This window comes from Poecilia reticulata, chromosome 13, assembly GCF_904066995.2.
Source record: "Poecilia reticulata chromosome 13, P_reticulata-male-v2, whole genome shotgun sequence".
Lineage (NCBI taxonomy): Eukaryota > Metazoa > Chordata > Actinopteri > Cyprinodontiformes > Poeciliidae > Poecilia > Poecilia reticulata.
The window spans coordinates 22429129-22454973 of record NC_088842.1 but is presented as its reverse complement, the minus strand read 5'-3'; the positions used below and the strand labels follow the sequence as shown (position 1 = coordinate 22454973).

The 25845-nt window shown below is 36.4% G+C and overlaps 1 protein-coding gene across 2 annotated transcripts in view; it reads right to left on the bottom strand.

Moving 5' to 3' along the window:
- The window catches only part of lsamp (limbic system associated membrane protein), a 537461-nt gene that overhangs the window by 336356 nt on the left and 175260 nt on the right, over positions 1-25845 (bottom strand). Inside the window, exon 1 of one of the 2 annotated variants that reach the window (XM_008426059.3) lies at positions 15409-15802. The exons of the other annotated variant lie outside the window; for it this stretch is intronic. Within the exon in view, the coding sequence (XP_008424281.1) occupies positions 15409-15472 (64 nt within the window). The 5' untranslated portion in view covers positions 15473-15802. Of the gene's footprint in view, positions 1-15408; positions 15803-25845 lie in introns of those variants that run through there. 2 annotated transcript variants of the gene reach the window in all.

The following is a 25845-nucleotide window of genomic DNA, read 5'->3' as shown; positions in this document are numbered from 1 at the left end:
GTCTTTAATGTTTTTAATTTTTTTTTTTTTTTTTTATGTATGGGGAAGAAAGTGAAAAATGAGGGTGGAAAACGATGAAAATTAAAGTGGAATGGAAATGGAATGGAACCAGTTAAAGTCCGCGGGAGGGCAGACTCCTCTAACTATAAGTTAGTTAAATTCTGTGTGGGACGGCGGCGTCCTCTGGTAAGAAGAGTTTTTTTTTTTTTTTTTTTTTTTATTTATTTTTTAAATTTCTCTCTTTCTCACTGTTTATTTCTGTTTTTATTTTAATTATGTAAAGCACTTTGAAATGCCTTGCTGCTGAAATGTGCTATACAAATAAAATTTGATTGATTGATTGATTGATTGATATATTTATATAATTCCCATGTAGACAGAAAGCTCATGGTGCTGATGCATGTTCCTCCCGGTCACCTTTGCCTTCTAGCCAAGGGAGATTTAGCGTCTGATAAATATATTTAAATATTGAAGGACTGTTTATTCTTGGTCACTGCCTCTTTGGGACTTAAGTAGGTTTGATTAAATTTTGTATTGTGTTTTGAAAATCTCACAGCTAACCTTGGCATGTAATTAACTTTTCTTTAAAGCTGCTGCTTTTGAAATTAAATTTGTTGGGTTCAGTTTTCAGGTTAAAGAAATAAATCAGGTGAAAAATGAATTAAGGAAAGCTCAGGTAGTATTCGGGAATGAAGTGGTGTATATTTTAAGCTCACTTTTTTGTCACTAAATAACAGTTAAAGAATGTGGAGAAGAAGAAAATTTCTAGCAAAAGAAAAGTTTGATTGTATACATTTGAATAAAAAAAAAGATCAAGATCTTTTGCTTTCATTAAAACTGATTTAAACATGACTGAACTGATCCTTATGAACAAAAGCTACTACTGCACCTACTGCAAATGATTCATGCTGTCTGGGTTTAATTTAACTGCAAAGTTTCTATGGCATTCGTCGAATATTTGTCCTGGAAGATGGATAATAAATTGCTGGATGTACACATTCATCCCCTTGAGTTTTTCCTGGATTTTGCTCGATTTCCTAAAGTGACCGTTCAGACAAGCAGAGACCTCATTTTCTCCCCTGACGATTCTCCTGCCAGGTCTCTCCAGACCGTTAGATTCGATTTCTTCCACATCTTCCGTCCGATCAATGTCTCCCTTCAAAACAAGACCCCTAACCACGATTGCTATGTCAACCATGTCTAACAGTGTACTTGGATCCAAGTGGAGATTTTTTTTCAGGCCTTATTGAGTAAAATAATTGACACTACAGTGGGTCAGAAATGGCAAAATATCTGATAAACAGTGTTAGATGATTGAGAAATACAGTGCTGTCATCCAATGACTCATTTATTTTAATATGTCCTGTTTAAAACATCTTTAAGAATACTTATTTTCATTAACCTAAAATGGTTTAAGAAGCTTGTACAAAAGATTCACATAAAACTAGTAAATGTAAAGTGTCAAAAATGCTCAATTCGTATTGGGTTTTAAGCCCTGGACAAAGCCACAACCTTTTCACAAGTTTTTTTTTTGTTGTTTTTTTTTTCTTGCATTAAAAAGTAAATAAAAAAAATCTCTCAAAACACAGCAATGGTTCAATGAAGCACACTAGTCATCATCAACATGAAAACACTTTATTATTAGCTAAACTGTCGCGACACCCGAATATGCTTTTAAACACTCACTTGTAATGTATGAGCAGACTGTTGTAGGGAACTGCATTGACTGCATGAACAACATTTATAGAATCACAACAGAGTGACAGTCTGTCTGCTTTTCAACACCAACAACAAGCTGCTTCAGAAGTGATGCCGAAATGCATCCTGAGTTTGGCCAATCTACTCCACCTGAACCGTAGATACAGATTTGTAAATATAGAGTCAAACAGTATTATTAGAATTTACATTGCAAGACCAAGACGACTGAACCTCATGACATATCGTTCAAACCAAGCATACGATGGTCACCGCATGAGGTGAAAAAAAAAACATGCATTTGGCAACTTGCCAGTCAAAACAGTGCAATGTAGTAGAGAGCTGCTGACATTACGGTGATTAAATTACAATCCTTGTTGGCACATTGTCTACACCCACTGCAAGATTACACACTGAACCCATACAGAGCACCTTGAAATCTAGACAAAGCCAAATATGTGCTTTACAGAAGTTTCCGCGTTTTCTTTTTTTTTACCTGTATTTGAAGTGCCACAGGTTAAGGTAGCGCAATCCAGAACCCGGGACGGTAAAGAAAAAGAAAGACAAATTAGTGATCAGAAAAATGAATAACTAGACCAGGTATGAGTACGAAATCATTGATGCACAGGATTAAAAGGTAAATTAAAAGATATGTTTTTTGATAGACATGCACACATACATTTACTAAAGGCTAAAAGACACATTTTTGCACTTATGTTTCATTCCACTCAGACAAACAGCTCGTGACTGACTGAGATGATGCCTGGAGGTGTAGAAAAGAAAACAGGTGGTTAACTTAGCCTACACCATCTATATAAAAAAAACAAAAAAACATTTAACAGTTATTTATAAACTGCTTTAAAGTCTTTGACTAAAGGTCTAGCACGACTCTTTGGTGTGCTCTTGTTTTTACTGTGTCAAGTAGCTATTGTTGTCCATTTGTCGGAGACAAAATGAGCTTGGAAATATGAATTTCAAACAACATTCACTCTTATTGTGAAGAGTGAATGTTGTTGCAATACCAAAACAAAGGTCAACAAGATGAAGACGAACAAAAAAAGAGAAATATACAAAAAAAAAAATCAGCTTTTCTGCTAAAAGGCTGATGTTCCTTTCTTCCAGTAAGATATTGCTGTAAAAACAGCTTATTTTGATAGGTAATTGAATGCAGTGAGCTGTAGTTCTCAACTGCAGCTTAACTGAATTTCTTTTTTTTGCAGGCAACTTTTCACTTTAATACAAGATTTCTAATATATTGTTGCAATTATTTACCAAAGAAACATAGGCTCTTGAAATGGACTGTAAATACTACAGAGAGAAGACCCAACATAGTTTTAGTAATTCCGTTACCTTTTCATGATCAGGAATATTTATTCAGTGTACCCACACTGGTCTTTCCATCCGTGACCACATTTTCATCCTACAAGTGCTGAAAATATTCAAATACACAGCAAGTGTGCACAGAAAAATAAAATAAAAAAAAAATCAATAAGAAATTATAGTTTATCTTCATAACATCACAGCTCTGTGACTATAAGATCACCTTGGTCCTGCCACACAGGAGCAGCCAGCCATCTATATTCCTCCAGATATTGACAAACGGAATTTAAACTGGATGATGTGTGGCAGTAAGACTTTTTCAAACAAAATACAGCAAACATTACTGTATATGCGGATGTCCTGCAGAACGTTTACATAAATGATGGTGCAACATTATCAAGCTTCAGGTTGTTTCCACGTATTTCTATTCATGTTTAATTTGAGAGAAACCATTTGTAAGAATACTGGTCAGGAAGTCACAAAATCCAGCCCAAACATCATGGGTTGTATGAATATGATCATTTGTATGCATTTTGTTTGGAACAGCACAGGAGGCATCTTTGTGCAAGACTGTTTTCTTATAAAATGAAGTTTGTACCGCTACAAACTTCATTCTATCCAGGTGAAATTGGTAACAGAACGTTAAATTCAAAGCTAGCAACAGTTTCTATCCTTCTACGCTTCTTCTACGCAATTTCTTTTGTAAGAAAGTGCCCTAATCATATTCTTCATTTCATTTCCGTCACAAATACACAGCAAAATGTTGTCATTGTGTTTCCTCTCGTTTGAAAACCTTATTTGAAACACTACAAAGGTGAAATCCAACTGAAGCATAAATAGGTAGAAACTTTTCTACTGCTTCAGTCTGTTAAAATAGCTCTTAAAATAAACCCAACTGCTCAAAGCAATGATGTAAAGACAAATATGACTACAATACCTATGAGCACACAATTCTCTACGAGCTACACACATGGAGCTACGCCAGGCTTTTGGTTATTCTTGAAATGCCTGTTGAGCAGAAATCACTTTGCATCAGATGCTTCTCTCATATTTCATGTCTACTTCAGATATGAAAAAAAGACAGGACAGGATTCCCCATGTATCGTAAAAATTGGACTTAACAAATGTGCCAGAAGATTACTATTTTCATCCATTCATCTATTCTGTAGTGCCAGTTATTAGCATTTGTTTGCCAATTGCTCCTGCTGCTAGTGTGGTGGAGCTCAGTAATGAAGGCATAGGGGAAGGAGTGGTGATGCAGAAGCTTGGCTGGAGACCGAGGTTCCAAGGAGGAGTTTTGTGGAAATAGGCAGAGCTTTGCATAAACATGCTAATTAAAGCAATATTTCAAAGCAACACTCAGGCATAACAGAACTTTAGGATGCATCTCTTCTTGTCCGTCACTTTTTAGCCTAGCTGTGTGAAACCTTTTTCAGAACATTGTGTTATAACCTCTGCATCGATGTCCTGTTTCGTCTCTTGACCTTTTCATAAACAATGAATTCAGATACTTTTTTGGCCAACCATTCACTATTTAAGTTGTCCCCAAATTATCCAAGATTATTAATCTGTTCTTAAACTTACCTTAAATTTATAAAATTAAAGTAAGCCAATTATTAAAGCTACAGTTATTAACTGCAGAGATAATTGCCTTGACAATGTTTTTGATGGAAACCTGAATGCTGTCACAATGGTTTTGATCCTTCAGCATTTATTGCCAACAACTACATCACCACTAGTCCAGAAAATATCAAAAGCAAAAATGATTAATCATTTGTGAGGCATGTATTTAAATAATAATATCCATAGAATATCTTGTTCCTCAAACAATTTCTCAATCTGAGTTGCAGGAACAAAGAGTGCTTTTTCTTATCGAGAACGGGTGCTGATATTAAGGAGTTTGATGTGATAAAACAAGTGACAACTTGGATGAAAGGATCCGAGCTAAATTATATTCAGTGTCACACTTCTTGAATTTTTTTCCCCCTTAGCACATCCTGCTTTAATATTGCTGTCTATTAACCACTATCGGAACTTGCACTTGTCACGTTAAGGTAAAACGTCAGAGAGAAACGTAAAACCTAAACAAAATGGCAACAAAATGTCTTGAATGTAATCTTTTGAGCAAAGGGTAGAATATAAATCCACACAGAATGGGCCCAGTTTAATGAGCCAACATCATCTATGATAGAGAACACGAAATCAAAAGCCTAATGTTTAAACATTGTTACTTCTAACAGCTAGTGCAATATAATGTGAAGGCCTCAGGCTGCTCAAAGCAGTGGCAAACTCACGCACAACAGGAGGCTGGGTGTTGTTGATGTGTGCAGCTTCATGTTCTTTCACCCCATCAATGTTAATGTGAACTCTTGCCTCCTCCACTCCCTCTTTCTACCACTGATAACTCACCATTAGGGAGCTGGCAGATGTGATCAGATGTTGCTGTACCGACTCATTTCCTGTGGGAATCAATGGTAACATTTAATCAAATGGCTGGAAGCTAATGGTCTTAGTGGAATCTGGGGTGGGACCAGGGCACACACTGACTCAGTTCAACGTCAGACAGGAGGACAACTGGGAGTGGATGTCATTTAGGGCAGTAATCTTTGGATAAGCAAGAACCATACTCACATTTTTGTTTCCATTGCCATAGAATTACTTATTCCAGCACCACAATGGCAGAAATTGCAAAACTGCAGATCAAACTTGCATGAAGATTGTGACCAAAACATGGGTGAAAACTGTTGATTTCTGTTTAAGAAATCAGTTTATTCCATTCCATATTATCCTGAAGTCATAAGATAAAGTTCTTAAAATATTGAGTTGAGCAACAGTAGCTACACTTCCCTTAAACAGATGACAAAAATAAATTTGCTTGTTGAAAACACAGCAATTAAACAAAAAAACCAAACAAAAACAAAACAAACAAACAAAAAAAAACAGTTTTTGCGCCAGGATAAGGTAAATTTATTTAGTAAAACTGCAATGGAAACACTTTATTCGCATAACATGAGTTATGTGATGAACAGCCGGATGCTACTACTGGCGAAAACAAGATGATGACATGACGTAGTAGGAGGAGGATCGTTCTTTTTTAGAACAATGTGAAGCTGGCGCCATTAGAGCTCTCACAGCATTGCAGTTCATAAAAAGTTGCGTCATTGAAACGCATTGAATCCATAGCTTTTATGTAAAATCGCTGACTACAATTTCCCCAAGCATACTTAGCTGCTGCCAAGTATATGACACCAACGTCTCCTCTGATGGATGATAGATGAGCTCTTGCCCCATTGCTGAATTATGACTATATCACATGTAAATGTTTGCATCTGTTGGTGCCATGATTCCAAAAGACTCATCTTTTAGATGAACAAGCTTATTCATGGGTGATTTTAATTAATTTTTTTATTTAATGGGAAAACCACTGTTGCAAAATTGTGTTTTTGGTAACATTAGCAGAATGTAGGCAAAGATTTGCACATATTTGAAATGGAAATGCAGCCAGTAACAGATGTCATGTTCCCATCATTATTACTACTGTATTTTTCCTTCTCCTTCTGCTGTGCCTTTATGGCTCCACCTGCTTATCTCCAGGCACTTTACTTTCAATATCTAACTCGCAGCATTTCAATGAGCATCTGCTGACAAGAATGTAATGTGTTTACACCAAAACTTCACTGTGGAGACACTGGATTAAAATGAAAAAAAAAAAAAGAGAATTTATGTTACACATCCTAAAACTTACACAAATATATATATATATATATATATATTTGTGTAAGGAGCAGGGATTATTGATAAGTACATAGATTACCAGACATTTCACAGAAAGGAATTCAGATTTGTAAACCAATTACAGCATTATCTGCAATGTTCTCAATATATAGTATATAAACCAAAAGACACTTATAAGGAAGTACCCAATATATTTGCTATGCAATGAGGTTCAGTGTTATGACTAAAATATTTTCAAATGGGTGTTTCAAAATTAATTTCAAAATGGGAGCAAAATGTTAAAACTAAATTTTAGCATCAGTTTGTCTTTACACTAAAGCAGCCCCATCCCACAGTGATTCATCCTATAGCGCCAAGTCAAGTCAATCACCACTGATAATCAACCTGGTCCACCTTTACTCGGATAACAGTTGTAATACTGATCAGGTTTCCAGTTTTAATGTAAAATCTGTCTGCACTACATCTGCATTTTTTAATAGGTGACATTCACATGAAGAAAAACAAAGTAAATACATTGAAACAAATATTACTGACTGATATTGCTTTGCTTAACTGATTAACTGTGTAAATTAGTTTTGCCTGTTTAAATTTAATAGGGTCTGTTCTGCTGGCTTGTTAGGTCTTTTTTTGAAAAATAAAATTACTGCATAACGAGATTACTCAGTGTGTTCTGAATCTAAGTGAGGTTAATTAATGTGAAAGATGGAGGCACAAGTCCTAGCACTGATCCGTATTCTAAAAAGGGTATATTTGGGCTAATTTCCTTTCTAAAAATCAGTGAACGATTTCACTGATTTTCTGATCAAATTTGATCAGAATTTGATATTGCCTAAAATTCTGATAAAAATAAGCTCTCCATAGTACTAGGCAAGACATATTTACAAGTTAAAAAAAAGTTAAATAAGCAACAGGAAGCTCTGGTACAGCTATTCAGACTGATACATAGTTGCAGTTTAAATAAACTGCCCAGATCAGGAGGATGAAATTGATGTTATTTAGTCTGGAGCAGATCAACTATGACGCTGCGTGGATCAAGGCAGGCAGTTCAATATGTGGTGAACTGCCTGCCTTAATCCGCACTCTCACTTATTCATGACTTTTATAAAAAAAAAAAAAAAAGAACTAAATCATTCGCAAGCAATATTGCCTGTGAAGAAACATAAATTGATAAGCAGCAGAACACCACATCAGGTGAGAATGAACACCTGACCTGATGCGTAGCTGTGCATCGAGGGGGTCAAAGTATCTTATAAAGTGATATTTCATCCCGTTTGTCTTTGCCTCTGAAAAGTCAAGAAGTAAATGAAAACAAAAACAAGTAGAGAGAAACTTGACTCTGCCACCATCAAGGTTGTAAACAAGGCTAAGCAGAATAGAATTAAATTGAAATATAAAAGAAGTGTTATTGTGCTGTTCTTGAACATAAATCAAGGACTACATAGTCAAATTATTTATTTGAATAAATGATGGGAAATGATTTTTCATCGTCATGACTGTACAAAAGATTATTCTTATGACATCATACTTCGAAATGCTCTTTGTTGTAAACACTTATGTGTTTGGATTACCTGAAATAAAGCAGCTATACAAGATAAACTGTACACCCATGCTGGAAAAGAAAGAAAAGAAAAAAAAAAAAGGAGGAGAAGGCGTGGAAAACCAAAATCTGTTTTAAGTTAAACGAAACAAATGAAAGCAAATATAAAGTTGGGATACAAGTCTCATGTAAAGCATTCACAAGTTGAATTTCCAGTTCAGCATTTACCAGCTGCTTTTATTAACGGATCAAAAGGATAAAATATATTTTTAATCAAAAAGCCTAAGGTGCAGTTGTGACTTAATGTAGTCAACAGAAAGGTTTGATTGTTTTTGTGAATAATATTTTATATTTCAGAGATAAGTTGTGTTCAAGACACACATAAAGAGCTATGCTGTTTGAGAACATCAGCCATCACCCAAGAATTAGCAAGGCAGTATTTTAAAGCAATAAGACTGAAAGCTATTTGCTCATTATTTTTGTGATTATAGGGCGGTGAACCACTTGCCAATTTTGATGTAAATGACTAATTGTATTAATAATTGCCTTTGGCATTAATTAAGTTAACCAGATGCACCAAACCTATTGTTGCACAACAATGAAAAAAGACAAGAAAACGACAACCTTTAAGCTCAAACCATCAAACAACCAATCAGCACCCAATCGGTTTCTCCTGTCAAGAGCTACTTCTCAGACGTTTATGGTTGTTATCTATACTTTGCTTCATGTGGAGTTTAGCAATACACAAAAATGAAGTAAGCAGTGTGTTGAAAGGTCAGCCTGCTGTATTAATGCTGATACCAGGGGACATATTTAAGATGAGAAGCTGTTACTGTGATGCTGCGCTTGCTGTGAAAAGGTTTGGATCCTAATTTGTCATGCTAATTTAGCTCTATTCCCACAGTGAAAACCCCAGTGGAGTCAGACATGAAGAAATGTGCGTGTCTGTAGGTGGGTGGGTGAGTGTGTATAACAGACGGAGAACACTGCAGGTGTTAAGTGTTAATACTGAACTTGATGCGTAAAGACTTTGATCATTTACACATGAGCTGCTGTATAAAAGGAGGCAAGTATAATAGTCTAATGTAAATGCTTTTATCACAATTTTTGCTTTGAAAGGTTTACAATCCAGCATCAGAATGCTGAAGTCCTCATGAGAGAAGATGGACTGACTGATATCATGGGGAATCAAGTGTCTTCTGAAACCTACGTAAAAGATTGACAGGTTCTTTAAAAACCTAATTGTAAATAATTGCAACCATGTGCCATCCTGAGATTTAAATTATTTGCCAGAAGCCATGGACCATGCCACAGTAAATATTCAGTTTGCGTTTGAACGTTGCTCAGTTCATGATGCCGCAGGAAACGAATGACTGAAGCAACTTCTTCAGGATTTATAGTCACACATCCTCCTCCTCTGACTATTTACAGGTTTTACAGACATGTGAAATCGCCAAACAGTTCTGAATAGCTACCATAATATTGTTCCAAGTTGAAAGTTAAGTTCTTAGTCAAATGATTACATTTTCTGATCATTTAAAAACAGACCAATTTGTTGCTTAGTAAGTTATAATTCTTACCTACAAATAATAAAGCCATTCTACTTGTAGAAATAACTCACAGGAAGCTGGACCGTTTTGAAAAAAAAAGGTTACATGTCCTGCTACATTTGGCTTAGGACGTATGGATCAATAATAGCTTGATGCATGAATTAACGCAGTGTTTACAATAAACTGCCAGGAACAATTGTGTTCTTCTGGGGGATGTACCCGGGACAAAAGAACATATTCATAATGTGAAGAGACGCAGCTGCTTTTACAGCATGAGAAACACTGTGAAGTACATGATCAACAACAAACATAAGGGAGCACTTGAGCTCACTGTTGCCCCGTGTTTGACTGGCAACATGTCCGAGGTGTAACCCGCCTGTTGCCCAGTGACTTCTATGGACACACGCATTATCATACAAAGATAAGCTGACCTAGACAATGGCTGGATGAGAAAAATATCATGAAGGGTAAGGCCAATCTTGGTCATTGGAAATTGGACACTGGCAATATAAGAGATAAGACAACTGACAGTTAAAGAAGCTAAATCCCACAACATAGAAACAGTAAAAAGTTTACTGAAATAGCAGTAATTTAGTCTGACCGGGGGAGGGGGGGTAGCTCTACCTCACTTTGAAAGCCCATACTTATTTGCCAACTGGCACATGTGAAACAGAACTCATCTGTGAGACTATATGATCCGTAGTTTCAGCCCGACTCAACCATCTTCGTCTCCTGTACAGTGACCAGATCTATAGTGGTGCTGCTAGAGAAATCCAAACTGAACACAATCTGACTCAGAGGAAAAAAGAACATATCACTTTAGTTGATATGTTCTATCATATGTTCTACCATATCCATGATAGAACATATCTAACAAGATAGAAGTGATTTGTTCTAACAAATCACTTTAGTTGCAAAGAACTCAACATAATTTGCAATTATTTCCACACAAACCTCTTCATGTTTTTATAGTTTTTTTTGTTTTAAACAAATCACCAAGTTCAGTGTTCGTCTCTCACCAAAACCCAATCAATAAATAACCAAACCCCTTATTAATGTGCCCCCCGCCCCCATACTTCTTATTGCTATTATTCCATCTTGTATTTGACCAAGATATAATTGGTGTAAGTGCCCTGATCTAACATAACTTACTAATTGACCAAAAAAAAGTCAAACTTTTACTGAAACATTACTTGAGTATGAAAAAGTATCTACGGTGTTTGTCTTAGCAAGATTAACTTAAAGATTAATAGATTTGTATGCAAATTAAGTATTTAATAGGGAAACACTTGCGCAGGTCCAAAGGTGATAATTCTTAAGTCCTATAACACTGTCTCCACTCTAACTTCTATTCATTCTCAACCATTGCAATAGAAATTCAAACATGGTGTGCAAAGGTGAAAATTTGATTGGTTTGCATTTTTGTTGTTTATAGTTCTTGACAATGGACTTGTTGATGTGCTTTGGATCATCTTCCTGCTATATATCCAAAATGCATTACATCTTAAGGTGGCCGAATATTCTTCATACAGTCGTTCTAGTGAGGAGCATAATATGTAACTTCAATTATGACAAATCTTCTTGCTCTTGAAGGAGCAAAGCAGTCTCAGACCATCATATTATCAAAAGAATGTTATTTTTTTTCTAGAATGCCGTCTTATTATACTAGATGGAATGGAAATTGCAAATCCAACCAAACATTTCAATTTTGTCTCAGCAGTACCATGAACATTTTTGAGAGTATTATTTTTTTTTTTTTGGGAGAATGGCCCCAAAATTGTGTTCTTTTTGGTCAGCCGTCTTTATCCTTGCAACTATCCAATGATGGCTTTTGCTAGCCCTTGTTTTATTGTTTAATGAAGATATCTGCAGTGGTTTATATTGTATTCTTTGTTCTTTAGTGACCGGTATGGATGAGTCATTAATGCACTAACCCAGATTCACACTGCACGAGTCTCCGTTCTGCTGCCAATCCCACAAGTGCTCCATTAAGAATGTGTAGGAAATTAGCCTGCAAGAATAATGAGTAGTGCCACAAAATACAATTTGCGACAGACTGGCGACCTGTCCAGGGTGTACCCCGCCTCTCACCTGAAACGTAAGCTGGAGATAGGCACCAGCAACCCCTCCCGACCATACTAAGGGACAAGGGTGCAAGAAAATGGATGGATGTATGGACAAAATACAATGGTTTTCAACTTCCAAAACAAATAATTTCCCCCTTCATTGATCTCACTTCATCTACCCTGACCAATACTCCTACTGCACCTTCAGTGAGAGCTTTTTTTTTGATGCCAGACTTCAATCCACATGTGTTTACATAGCCATAAATGATAAATGAAACATGCTGGCAGCATATGCATAAATATACCCAGAGGTGTCAAGTGAAGTAAAAATATTCCATTACTGTACCTAAATAGATTATTCATATATGTACCTTGAGTGTTTATTTTCTGATGACTTCCCCCCTACAGTTTAAGATAAATATCTATACTTTCTACATTTTTACAAATGCCTCAGCACTTTCATCGTGGAAGAATAATGACAAGACGTTATACCAAAACTGGAAAAATCCACAATACAGACTGTAGGTCACAGTGGCAGTAGCACACCAATTCATTTGGCGCATAAGAAAAAACATGAATGAAGACATTAAACTGAGTAACCCGAGTAACATTGCAAAGAAAGTAGGAACAAATTTGGACATACAAATCATTCCCCAAACCATTGCCTTGTTTAAAAGATTTGTTCCATGTTGTCAGATCAAAGAACAATATACTTTTGTGACTGAGCTAATTTATGATTTAGCATGGTGGATAATCACTTTTTCTGACAGAGTCTGGTTGCCTGAGATAGCCATTTCCATTAGCAATCATTTGAAAAGTGCGTGCATTTATTTTGGTCATAAATTTGATTAAAATTTAATCCATAATATGAAACATTCAAGTTTAAATATAAAGAAAAACTAGAACAGATCTGCAAATTTTATACAGACTAAGGCTTGATAATGCTTCTGCAAACTGTTTCTGCATTGTGGTACAAAAACAAAGGTGTTTTTTTTTCCTTGTAATTGATTTGCTCTAAAAAGTACAGAAAACTCCAGTAATGTTTTCTTTTTATGCTTTAGCAGCTGGCTTTGTGGTTGAAAGAAAGTGTGTACCTGTGTGATTAAAGCTGAGTGTAGCATAGGATAATATTTGAGATGGAAGCAGCTGTGCGGAGTATCAAAAAGGAAATAAAGTATTCATATTAAATAGCAACTGTCTATGCTGTTTTAAAAAGGAGACCGTTTATGTATACTAGCTACATTTAGGGAAAAGCCAGGAACAGTGAGGGTCAAATGTGCAAATCAGTTTCTATCTCCAAGTTCAAAAGTAGGCCTGGAGTGATATGGGCATCACAGCTGCTATGAGACAATACAAAATGTGTTTGCAGTTAGTTTCCTTTCTGTTGTGGGTCTAAAATGTTGGAGAACATACAATGCCTAGGTGCAAAAAAAAAAAAAAAAAAAAGTGCCAGCTTGGATTTAACAACGCAAATAGCTTTATGCCTCCTATTGGATAATTAGAGCATGGGTACTTGTATTCCAGCTGGCAACAATTTATTTAACCCCAGCTAATGCAATCAGCTTCCCATTTTCTATAACACTGTGTAGAAAGTCATTTTGTGTTGTTGCGGAAAATATGTTGGTTTGTTTAAGAAAGGCCAAACCACTGACACACATTAAACAGTGAAAACATCTAAGGACATTGCAAAAACTGCTAAAAAATTGGGTAAGGAACTCACCAAAGCAATATTAAACTGATGAAAACGGAGAGCCATCATCTTTGAGGATGGAATGTAGATGAAAAAAAAACAAAAAAAAAACGTAATGTCAGCCACTCTGGGTTACATTTAGTTGTAAAAGCAAGGGAAAATGAACTATGCAAAGGAAACTCAAGGAACTGAGAATGAATAGCAGTGTAGCTACAAGAAAAACTAAAATCTTTGAGGCTAACGGGATAAAAAAGGCCTTCAGTTTGATAGGGAGTATGAAGATTGGACTCTGGAACAGGGCTGTAATCAAAGCTAAAGACGGTGCAATGCAAGTGTTATTTTTTTATTTTGGTGGACACTCTTGCCAAGCAGTGCAGATAGAAAGAAACAACTTAAATCAGAGTGATGGAGAATGATTCAACAACATGAGTTAAAAAGGAAAAGGAGGCGACAACAACAGGTGATAAGCAAGTCAAATAGAGGAAGAAGTGGCATTTGGTGCAAACTAATGAAGAAGGTTACAATAAGAGACAAAAGCCAAGAACTGAGATAGTCAAGGGAATTTTAAGCACGGGTCTTTTTTTGTGTACATTTTTACTGTTGTATGGGAAACAGGACATCATGAAAAGCAGCACCCAATAAGTTGTTGGTTTCAGTAGAACAGCAGCAAACGGCACTAAATGAATGAACAAATTTACATCTGCACACATCTGCCAAGAAACCAATGTTTGTAGGCTAAAATTCACATTTAACAGTTATACTAAAACTGTACAAATTTAAACACATTCAAAAACACAAAGTGGCAAATCATAATACACGTTTAGCCATGTGGACAACTAAAGGCAACATATTAATGGGATGTGAAAGCCTGACAGTCTCTCTGTGGAGCACTCTTCCTGACACCTCAGCATGTGTCTTGATTTAAGCAGAGAAAAAGCTCATCATGTTCACCGTTGTCAATTCTTGTTCCAGCACTCAGCCTGAAGTGTTGTAGAGTGTTCAGACTATTTAACTGAAAGCCAAGCATACCAAGTAACAGCTCCAACATCAAATACAGATACATTTCATTTTAGAGTAGACTCTCTTACATTCAGTCATTTATGTTGAGATACAAGTAGAAAGGAAAATGCAGGGGTAATGAATTCAAAATGAATTCCCTTTTTTCTGTTTATCATGTTGCCCGGCTGCTACAGGTTTAATTCCCGTTTCCTGCAGCACTTCCTTGTCATCTTCAAACACCCTTGTGGGCCACATGAATCACACACTCCAAATGTATGTACTCTCTGGAAAAAGTTGTGCCATAATAAGTCCTACGACTCTAATGTGATCAATCCAAATGGATGTACATATAACTCTAAGACTCTAAGGAGCAAAACGAGGTGCAAGATGGCAAAGTGATTCAAACAGATCTGAAGCTTTACACTGAAGCCAAGAGCCCAGTCAACTCTGCTGAAACAGTCACCTGCACCATCACCCGCTAGTGTTGTTTTCCTCTGTCACACAATGCTGCCGTACACAGAGACCTCTAGCAGCTCATCCCCTACACTCATCAGCAACGTGGAGTGAAGACAGCGCTACTGTCACACAGGGTGAAGTCTGGGGCTTCACGGCGGCTGCTGCTGCTGCTGCTGCATACTTTTCTGCCTTGTCAGATGTTTTCAGGGAAGAAAGATACTCCTACCTTCTTAGATCCAGTTAGCGTCAGACGGAGAAACGCACATTTAAACATCCACTGTAGTTATTTCCCTCTGAACTTACGCAGAAAAAAAACCCTGTCAAGTCATTTAAGAAGACAATAATTAAACGATCCCTTGCCTTGAAATCCAAAGAGGAAAGCGATCCCGGTGAGCCAAGCCGTGGGTATCCAGAAGTAAAGCATGGTATCCGGTTCTCAGGGTCAGTTGCTCCGCGCTCTTCCAGACGAAGCTCCGTCTCCAGCTGCAAGTTTCCAGAAGAGAGCGCGCTGCAGGTGAAGCCGAGCGGAGGAAGGAATCCTTAGTCTGAGGGGAGCTGATGAAAGCTGGAAACCCGATCACTGCTTTGACTGCTACTCTCACACGGAGAGTAGCGACCCCTGCTGAAGAGCGCACCGAGAGAAGGATAAGTTCCGTGTTGCACGGGGAGGGAGGATGAGGTGTGGGTGAGGGGGCGAGGTGGAGGGATTCCCTCTTGAGGTTATGCTTGAAGTCGGTTACAGTTATGCCTATAACTCGAGGCAGATTATATGGAGAAGTTATGTCAGCTATTTTTTACGTTTATGTGCAAGACAAATCAAACATCTCTCGAAAGACGAGTGTAAAGCGTAGTATATGAAATAAAAATAATTAAAAAAAAAAAACATTTAGACATTGATAAAAGTGATTCATTCCATTTTTAGACGTGATATTTGTCTGCCATTTCAACAGCTTTCTGCATGTATACAGTGGTTTTGACATTGTAGGTTTTGGTGATCTCCAAGTCTTTAACACAGACGATGGAGAACCGAAACTGACAAAAAAATAAATAAAAGGCGAAATATATTAACGGTCCAATAAAAAACAAACTAACAACGCAACAATTGTTTTTATAAATGACCATGTATTTTCCACTTTAGTTCCAATAATACATTTAAGCACTATTAAATTGTACCGTTTATAAAATGTATAATATTCTACTCATTGATGCATTTGTTAATTGTAATTTTATTTTCCTGTGTTTTTTTCAGTCTTCTATTTTAACCAAATGTTAATAGTAACAGCTCCAGAGTTGATAAGATTCACTTCAGAGGAACATGAAAGCCTAATAAAACATTACAAATTATCTTTAAAACTGTTAAAATGTACCAACACAAAGTAACATGAAAAAAATATGTGTGTGTATTTACACCCCCAAAACCCATTTTTCCTTATTTTAGAGGAACCACACTCTTGATTATTTTCATGATTGCAAATGCTTCTGATCAAGTATGGGACATGTAAAAGTAAGTTTAAAAAAAATTATATAGCTTCTGTCACTATAGCATTTGGTTATAAGATAAATAAATGCTAAGGTTATCTTAGCATTTGTAGACTTTACTGCTAATGTTTTTTGCAGCTCCAGTTTCTGCTTCGCTAAGCTGATTGTTTCTGTCCTAAATAAGGAGCTCTTCCGTCTATTTCTGGGGACTCCATCCCAGTGGTTCCTGTCGTAGCAGACCTTTAGCATTTCATCTTCAACTCTATTGAGATCATTTGATTTATGACTGTTGTGCTCTCATTAACTTGAACTATCCGCAGCGTTCTGGTCTGAAAACCCCTTAGAGGCTCCCTTCATACTTTGAGGGTTAGTGAGACTGTGGTTCCAACAAAGAGTGAGATGATACCAGAGCAAAACGTCACTTCCTAGTTCAGATATAGCTCAAGTACTTTGGACTGTGGGCCTCTGCTTGAACAAGTATGGAGCTCATTACCAACAGGAGTGATCCTACATATAAAGAGAAAACAATTTACAGCTGCAAAATATTCAAATTAATTAAGACGAAACAAAAATAGTGACATAATGTCTCACTACTTCCTGGCTGATACATGGGTTTGTTTGATGTGCATACATCATCTTGCATACTGTAGCAGATCTCAAGGTGAGCAATTATTCAGTTTCTGCATCAACTTTAACTAATGAGCACAGACCTGCTGCATGTCAGAGGATTTTCTGTAGCTTGTCTTCAATAATTTACAGTGTGTTCACTTGCACTCAGAACCTATCCTCGCTGAACACAAATCTGTGACCAAGAGCCTTATACGGGCATAAACAATATTTGCATTTCCCCCCACCCCCAAAATTTTATTTTTTTAAAACATGTAAATTATACCAAATTAGCTATAATATATGAAATAGTGTCTGCTTGTATAGTTTTAAATATGACAGCCAATTTGTATTTTTTTGCAGAAGATTGTTTTTAACTGACATTGAACTTTAGGATTTACCATATTTGCCTCCTTTAAAAAAATATTTGAGCTTCCTCAACTTAACTTCTCCAAAGCCCCTAAATCTGTTACTCATTTTCATTGTACTGTGACAACTTTACCTGACAATTTCTCCCTCATGCAGAACTTAACTATGCTCAACATGAATAATTCAAAGCAACACATGAGAACCCGAGCTAATTATACATGATACTGAAAGGCATGGAGAAGAGGATGTGAAATTATGAAAGACGGGAAAATATTTAATGTAAAAGGAACTAAACGGGACACCCCCCAGTACAGCAGTATTGTTGGAGCCAAAGGAGCTTCTCTTCATCACCTCCTCCTCGTCACAGCAGCAACAGATTCGCTTTCTTCTAATTACGCGAGATTTTCTCACTTCACTAATTGCTTCACATATTTTGCATTAATGTCAACATTCTCAGTAACCAGCAGAGCTGTCTGATGTCATATTTGCAAGCCGGATTTAAAAATGGATACTTTTCCCACTGAGCTCTCAAACCCACAGTCCAGGTCAGAAAATGAAAAGAAGGTCACAAGCTCATTGTTCACCAATTCAACAGTGCATTAACTGAAAATATGCCTTTCAGACGTTTGGAACAAAAACAAAAAAAGATTAACTGTGGAAGCAAGAAAATGATAGTTATTTAGACATATTTAAGCTCATTATTTTTGGTAAAAAAAAATAAATCTAACTGCTTTTTGGACTAAAATAGTAAAGGCAAGGAGAGTAGGAAGGCAGAAATTAAATATTCATCTGTTCCCCGAGTCCTCTGCAATGTGTGAAGTACTGTTTTTTGTTTGTTGAAAAAAAAAAACAACAACAAAGTGATTCAGTGTGATGAATTAGAAGTGCTTCACACCTTTACTAAGAGTTGCATCAACTAAACAATGCTTGCTGTGGTAGCACCTGCATTTATTGAGTTCATTTTCCTTGACCCCTCATATTTGAGTATTTCATTTCAGCTACCTGACATTTGTTCAGAAATTAAAATGGGATGATATTGAGGTATTTTTAAAGCAAATGCACTGAGCATGTGCAAAAATGAAGGAAGCACTTTTTGGTGGAAAGAAAAAAAAAATATACAACCCTTTACTGATGTTAAAGAAGACAGCTCATAGTGTTCATTCTTGTAAGTTTCCAAGTTCACAACCGTCATGAGATAAAACCCAGACTGATGGAGTCTTTCCTGGTTCCACGTTTCTTTTGTCTCTTCTCTGCTCTGTAGTCAGTGGATCAGATGGACACGTCTCACTTGGTTGTGCATTCACCATTGAATATTCTACAACCTCCCATTTTCTGGGTAAACTTTTAAGATTACTCTAAATAAATCACTCATTTTTAAAAAAATTTTCCATACAGAGAATGGAAAAATGTACCTAAAGTTGACAGTTTTTTGTTAATTCAAAAGCTTCACATAGTAGGAAGATACCGTTTTAAGATTTGCTAACTGAATGTAGGTCAAGAATATTTAATACAACCTATTTATACAGCTCATTAAAGTTCATGTGCCAATTTGCTGCACATTTATCCACAATAGTTGCCATTTATTATGGTTATTATTAGGAGGGTGACAGTAATGAGATCAATCTGATCCACTTCCCTCCCCTCTCTGGATTATCCGTCAGGCTAAAGAAACTCAGTAGGATTATGAATAAAAAAATATTAAAAACCAGTAAAAGAAAGTTGGTTCGTTTCAGTTGTGCTATTTACAGAGAATTGCATAGAAATGAGACCACCTTGCAAGTTAAAATAAATTCAATGTTGATAATTCTGTCCATAATCAATTATCAGCTCAACGTCTATAGTGATACTGCATTTCTCAACTCAGCATTTTACTTTAAAATGATCAAAGTAACAAATACCCCGACTAATTCATGCTCCACTTGGAGCAGTTCAACATCAGACACCCATCAACTGAACACCATGTTCCACTGATGACTGCAAAGAAAGAAAAAAAAAACTAACTTTTGAATTAAACATCACAATTGGTCCCAGGTGTAAAGATTTAAATAATGACTAAGTGCTGTCAAGCCATGTAGACATGCACTGATACAAGAATTTCCATGAGAAGTTTTTAAACATTAAGGATGTTAGGCAGATGATGTACTTTTCAATCAGAGCATACAATTTGTTAAGGCCTCTCTCAGAGATGGTGTTTGATAAAATAACTTCCATCAAAGCCAAGAAAGCTCTTAATCTCTTGAGAAAGTACTTTCATAATAGAATATCATAGCTAACTTGTTTGTTAAAGGTGATCAACATAAAAAAAAGAAAAAAAAAGATCTATACATGCTCAGTAATTCAACCACACATTCCCACATAAAAGCTCATTCACAGCTTTTCTCTCATTTCTGTACAAACATCCCACACTGCTGCTCGTTATGGAGTCACTTGTAACTTTTTCTTCCACATTTACCACAAATGATTCACAGAAAAACAATTGTTCCACCTCCACCTGCTTTTGGTAAGGACAAACTCAAATGTGCAGACAACGGTTGCACTGAATTTTTTTAAGTCACCAGCTCTACTTTGACTTTCTATGACAAACCTTGTAATGGCTGGAGAAGCCCATCAATAATTTGTACACCCCTTATTCTCCAAAGCTCTTAGACTTAAGGTTCATTGATAATGCATAGCTTATCTGCAATCTACGTCAATCAAAGCCTGCTACTCGGAGGATTCTATAAACTGAAGATGACTTAGGACAAATGCAGAAACTATTCACATATTTTTACAAGCTAAATTTCAAGCTTAAAATTTGTGTCCTTCACCCTCTTTACCAATTATTTTCATAAATTTGCAGCAATAAAAACGAAAGCAAATATGCAAAAAGCCAAGCAAGCAAAGATGGTGATAGTGTGTAAACCCACCCTGGTGACACGTAGATAGACCATACATAAACCATGAAATGATCTGTGAAAACCACTGTGACAAATCTTATTGGATTCATCTGCTGCCTCAGGGGAGCATAAAGTGTTGCAATGTTAAAAGTGTGTGTGTGTGCTTAAGTACAGTGAATAGGCAACTGCTCCTCTTACAGTTTCTTCAGTTTTAGATTATCCACATCCTGTTTAAAACCTCACAAAGGGATAGCTCTAATATGATACCTTCTTACTAAAACAGAGATCTGTTTCCCCACCAAGCTAAACCCTTTAGGGACCTCTCAATGTTATGATCCTCAAGTTTGTATTACGGTTTTCACCCGTTTCCATTTAATATCTTTATCGTTTATTTGGTTAGTTCTTGTTATTTTAGGTTATTCCTGAGTTAGTTCACCTTATCCAATTGGTTGTGCTTTGAGCTTCTTTTATTAGTGTTTCTGATCAAGTCAGTTTGTGGTTCGGTCTCTTAAGTTCTTCAGCTCTTACCTTTTCCTCTGCTTGTGCCGTCTTGCTCCTCTTCTCAGCCATTTCCTATCCTTTGATTTCCCTGTTCCTGCACTTTCAGTCTGCTGCTTTCTCAGATGATTAGCTACTCTGGTTTCTTTGTCACTTTCACCTCTCTCTCTCAGTATTTAAGCTCCCCTGTTTGTTCCATTCCTTCCATGTTCTTGCCTGTGCTCTCTTCCGTTACGGTGACCTGTAAATGTTCTCTTTGTTTCATTAAATTATGCATGACAATCTCAATCTCTTCTCTGCATTTTAGTCATGCCTCAAACCAGCACTAAACAACACCTAAACCTTCTGGGAAAATATTATATGAACTGACAAGGAAAAAGAAAAAAAAAATCTTAAAAATCTGTGCACCATTACATCTGCATTAAAACTAACACCATTTCAGAATTTATTTATTTTTTTTTCTAATAGTAGAAAATACTACTATTACATCAGCATGGTAATAGTAGTGTAATAATTCTGGGCTGCTCTGTTGATTCAGGAACCTGAAATGTTTGTGCTAATTGATGGAAGAAAAGGTAACGTCGTTCACTCTCCACAATAGCTTTCCCTCCTCCAGCCAAGCGACTGCCGGAATTTGTGCATTTGAAATTCTGAGGTCGTATGAGCAGACGTGCACATGCAGGGCAGCAATGCAAGAACGATGAAAAATGTTAAAACTTTGTCACTGTAATATCCTGTGTCTTGGGTTTACCCAGAGTAGCAGAAAACGGTTGCTTTTCACCATCATTTGTCACTCCCCATATGTAGCCCATAACAAAGCTCTGATCTCAAGGTCAAGTAATACAGCATTTGACATGAAGCTAACCAGCAAAGCTACCAGTTAGTGGCTCAAAAAAAAAACAAAAAAAAACTAAAACAACTATGATTTTGGCCTTGTCAAATCTCTAATCAACTGGAGATCCTGTGCTATGGTTTTCAATGGAATATTTATGCTTGAAAACCCCAAAGTGACTGAATTGAAACATTTCGACATAGTCTGGGAATACATTCCTTCAGAGTGATGTAAAAGACAGATTGTCAGTTAAAGCAAAAGCCTAATGGCAGCCATTAGTGCTGAATGTCACTAAGTAGGAAGAGCTGGTTGAATTGAAGAGACTTTAAAGCATCATTCACTTTATTCCTGTGCACAATACTCTTTAAAATGGTGTGAAATAAGTCATAGCAATTATATTAGTGATATGATTCATTAAATAACTTCTGTGGGAAGCAGCCTATGTTTTTAATTCTCTCTTCACTCAAAGCAAAACATCAACTTGCCTTTCTCTATGCATCTGGAATACTGAAATGCAGACTTGCCTCCTAATTCATGTCAGCTTTGGGATTTTTCTTATATTTATTTTTGGGGAAAAAAAGAAAAATCTAGCAATGTCTTGAAATTAACGGTTTATTTTTCAGTGGCAGTCAACAAAGGTGCTTTTTCTTCCCTGGTCCTCAAACCACATTGCCCTGAATGTTTTAATTGTTTCCCTGCTTCATCAAATCTGATTCCAATTGATGGCTGTTTACTGAGGTTGTACAGAACTCAAATCATCTTAATCAGGTGTTAAACCAGGGAAACATACAGGGCAGTGTGGATCAAGGACCATCAGGAAATGCATACCTACCTAAGCAGCCTAAACAGTAGGTATGTGTAGAGTTACAGCAAGGTAACATATGGTTGTACTATACAAAAATATTTTTTTGAGAAAAGCCTATAAAAGATCCAACAAATGGCAAAAGGACTGATATGCAAATACTGACGGCAGCAGAAAATGCCCTTCCTAACGTTTGGAATTTGCACAAAATTTTGTTTAAGTGCTTTTCAAAAATCACAGACAGATTATTTTACCATTTGTTTCTGCATGTACCATCTGCACTTCAAGTGGCAAAAATTACAGGAGAAAAAGAAACATCTGATCGCATGCAGTCACAGAAATGAAAAATGTAGGAACAAAGGTGACCCTTCAGAAAATCAGTAAAGCCATCCTTGGAACTGCAATCAGGAGACACGGAACAGGCCGTGACCAATCAGAGTATCAGTGCCTGCCCCCTAAAGTGATGCAACAGTTGCACAATCTAACTTTAAAAAACAGTCACATTTCAGAGACTACAGATGTAGTAAAGCAGCTGTGACAGGAAATCAGAGCTCAAAGAGTCAGTTCAGACAGTGTGAAATAGAATAAATAACAGTCCGTCTGGACCTAATACTGCTTTTCAAGACAAGACAGAAAATAAACCTAACAGCAAAATTGATTTAATGACCGTCACACTGGTCAAGTGAGAAGTGTTGTGCATGACTTAAGGCTATTGTAAATTTTCCAATTCCAATTTAAATCAACTGACTGAGATGTTCTTTAAGAGATTTTGTCATCCAAGATTGAATAAATCAAAAATGATCAATACTTAAAAATAACTGGTAAGACAAATAAAAAAATTAAAATCCAACAATTTCCTGTTATAGAGATCAACAAATGGTCTGAGTAATATTAAACAAGCTACAGGAATACAAATAAAAGCACAGGTCCCATTAATTGCAACAAATTACAGTGATGTATTAAATTGTCTTTATTGACACAACTAATGTGTATGTGGTTTTAACACAACTATTGTCATTGAAATCAATACAAATATGTGGAAAAATTGTGTTTTCATAGTTTAGGTCAAATAAAAATGCACATTTTCATGAGAATATAAAGATGCATACTTTTATTAAAATGTAATACATGCTACAACAATATATTTTGCAACAGCTGCAATATGCAGTTCTTATATACACAGGTAAAATTCAAATCATCAGTTAATTCACCAGTCAACATGTTTTTTTTCTTCAAAGTCAAGCTAACAAAATATACCCATTTTCTAAAGTTATTCAACACCACAGATTTTAAAATCCATACTGCCTGCACTATAAAATATTTTTTGTAACATTCTATGAATAGGTACAGAAAACACATGGCTACAAAAACCATAAAAGCTGATGAAAAACAACATTAATCTGTTTTGCAGTCAAATGGCAACATGCATTTACAGTCCAGTAATCATCAACCAAGGTACAAAATATTGTATATTGAAGTCCCATAGCTCTTTGAAAGCATTCTCTCTACGTTTTGTACAATTGAACATTTTACTTGCCAACTTCAGGTTATCCAAACAATTCCAGTACGTGTGCTTTCTTTTTATGGAGAACAGTTGATCGTAAATATGTAACGTAAAGACAGGGGTAGAGTTGTGGTGGACAGGACACACCAAGTAGAGTTGGAAAAGTTTGTCCATCAAAAAGAAGCTTGGAGTCACCAAATGAAATTAACAGGACTACGTTTGCAGATTTGATTTTCCATTACATGTGCATTCAGAGTTTTAAACAATCACTTGGAGGGTTCAGCAAAATGGGATTAAATAAGAATAACATAAAAGCAGTCAAATTTCTCAGCCTTCTATAACTGAGGATAACTGACTGTTTAAAGGAGGTATGAGATAACAGTGATGTGGTTTACTCACCTTAAGTTCCATTTGCTTACACCTCCAGAAATGGTTGCCCAAAACCTCATTTAGCAGCCAGCCCACTGGCAGGTTTTCAGTTCAGTTTTTTTAGAGATGGTTTTCCTTTGGTTTGGTTGCAAGTAATTTTCTTCCAAAACACCCAGAGTAAACTCTCATCATCTCCTCAGTTTTCTGTCCTTGTTTTGGGTCAAATGGTCACAGGTAAAGCTCATCAGCCTAATCAAGGCAGTGCTCACCTTTCAGTGGTGGTGGATTGGCTTCCGCTGGACATTGGAGTACCAGACAGAGGACAACTACAACACATTTCAGCCAAAAACCAGTTGAAAATTTAGAATTTCCCATTACTCTTAATTTCTCATACAGTTTTTCATTAGATTTAATCCAGTTTGACAGAATCAAAGTTCCAAGAATAACATATTCCCAAAATGAAAGGGATTTTATAAGATACACACCACCACACAGTAGTACATAAATGTGAAATAAAGTGAATATAATAGATTTTCAAGATGTGTTATAGAATATATGACGTACAAATTCAGATACTTGCAAATCAGAACAATATTGTGTACTAAAAAATGTTGTGTAAGTTCCACAATTTAAGATTTTCTTTTTGAAACTGCATCTCACCTTTGCAACAAATTACACCTCTTGGCTCCCCCACTGTTAACATTCTGGGCTCCCTGCTGCAACAGGCTGCTTCTTGTCTATGGCCATGACTGAAGGCTGGTAATGGCAGTCAGTTGGGAGAGGGGTGGGATTTTTATGCCAAGCAGCTGATTCCCCCTGGCACTGCAAATATGTGTGTGGAGCCTTGTCACTACAGACACTCCAAAAAATCCCACACCAACAAATACCTAGACATCACACTTAGTCAGCATAAATGTAACTCTTGAATAAATATGAAGAAATTTGGAGAAAAGAAAAGATGCAAACAAATTCTGTCTGGATTGTATTGAGACAGACATGCTCAAAGTTTTGGCTTCAAGCAAAGCAAAAACTCAGAAACATCATTCTCCCTTTGATCTTTTCCAAGGAGATGCTTTTTTTCTATTTTTTTATAGAGCTGTGACCCTCAGAAGTTTGACAAAAAAAGACAGCATGAAGAAGCAGCTGCTGAGTTTCTGTTGTGGATGATATTTATGGTATCTAATTAGGCCCGAGCAGCGAAGCGCTGCGAAGGCCTATTGTAATCGTATTATTTATTATTAGGCCCTAGCAGCAAAGCTCTGCGAAGGCCTATTGTAATCATACTGTTTCTTCTTCTTATGCTTCCGCCAAATAAATTGACTTTTTGGGGGCTTTATCATATTCAAAAACTCATCAAACTTGGCAGACGCATAGAGCCTGTGTGAAATTTACGTATTTTAATGTCATCGCAAAAATTGCAAAAAAAGCGACTCAACAGTGCCACCTAGCAACTTTCAAAATA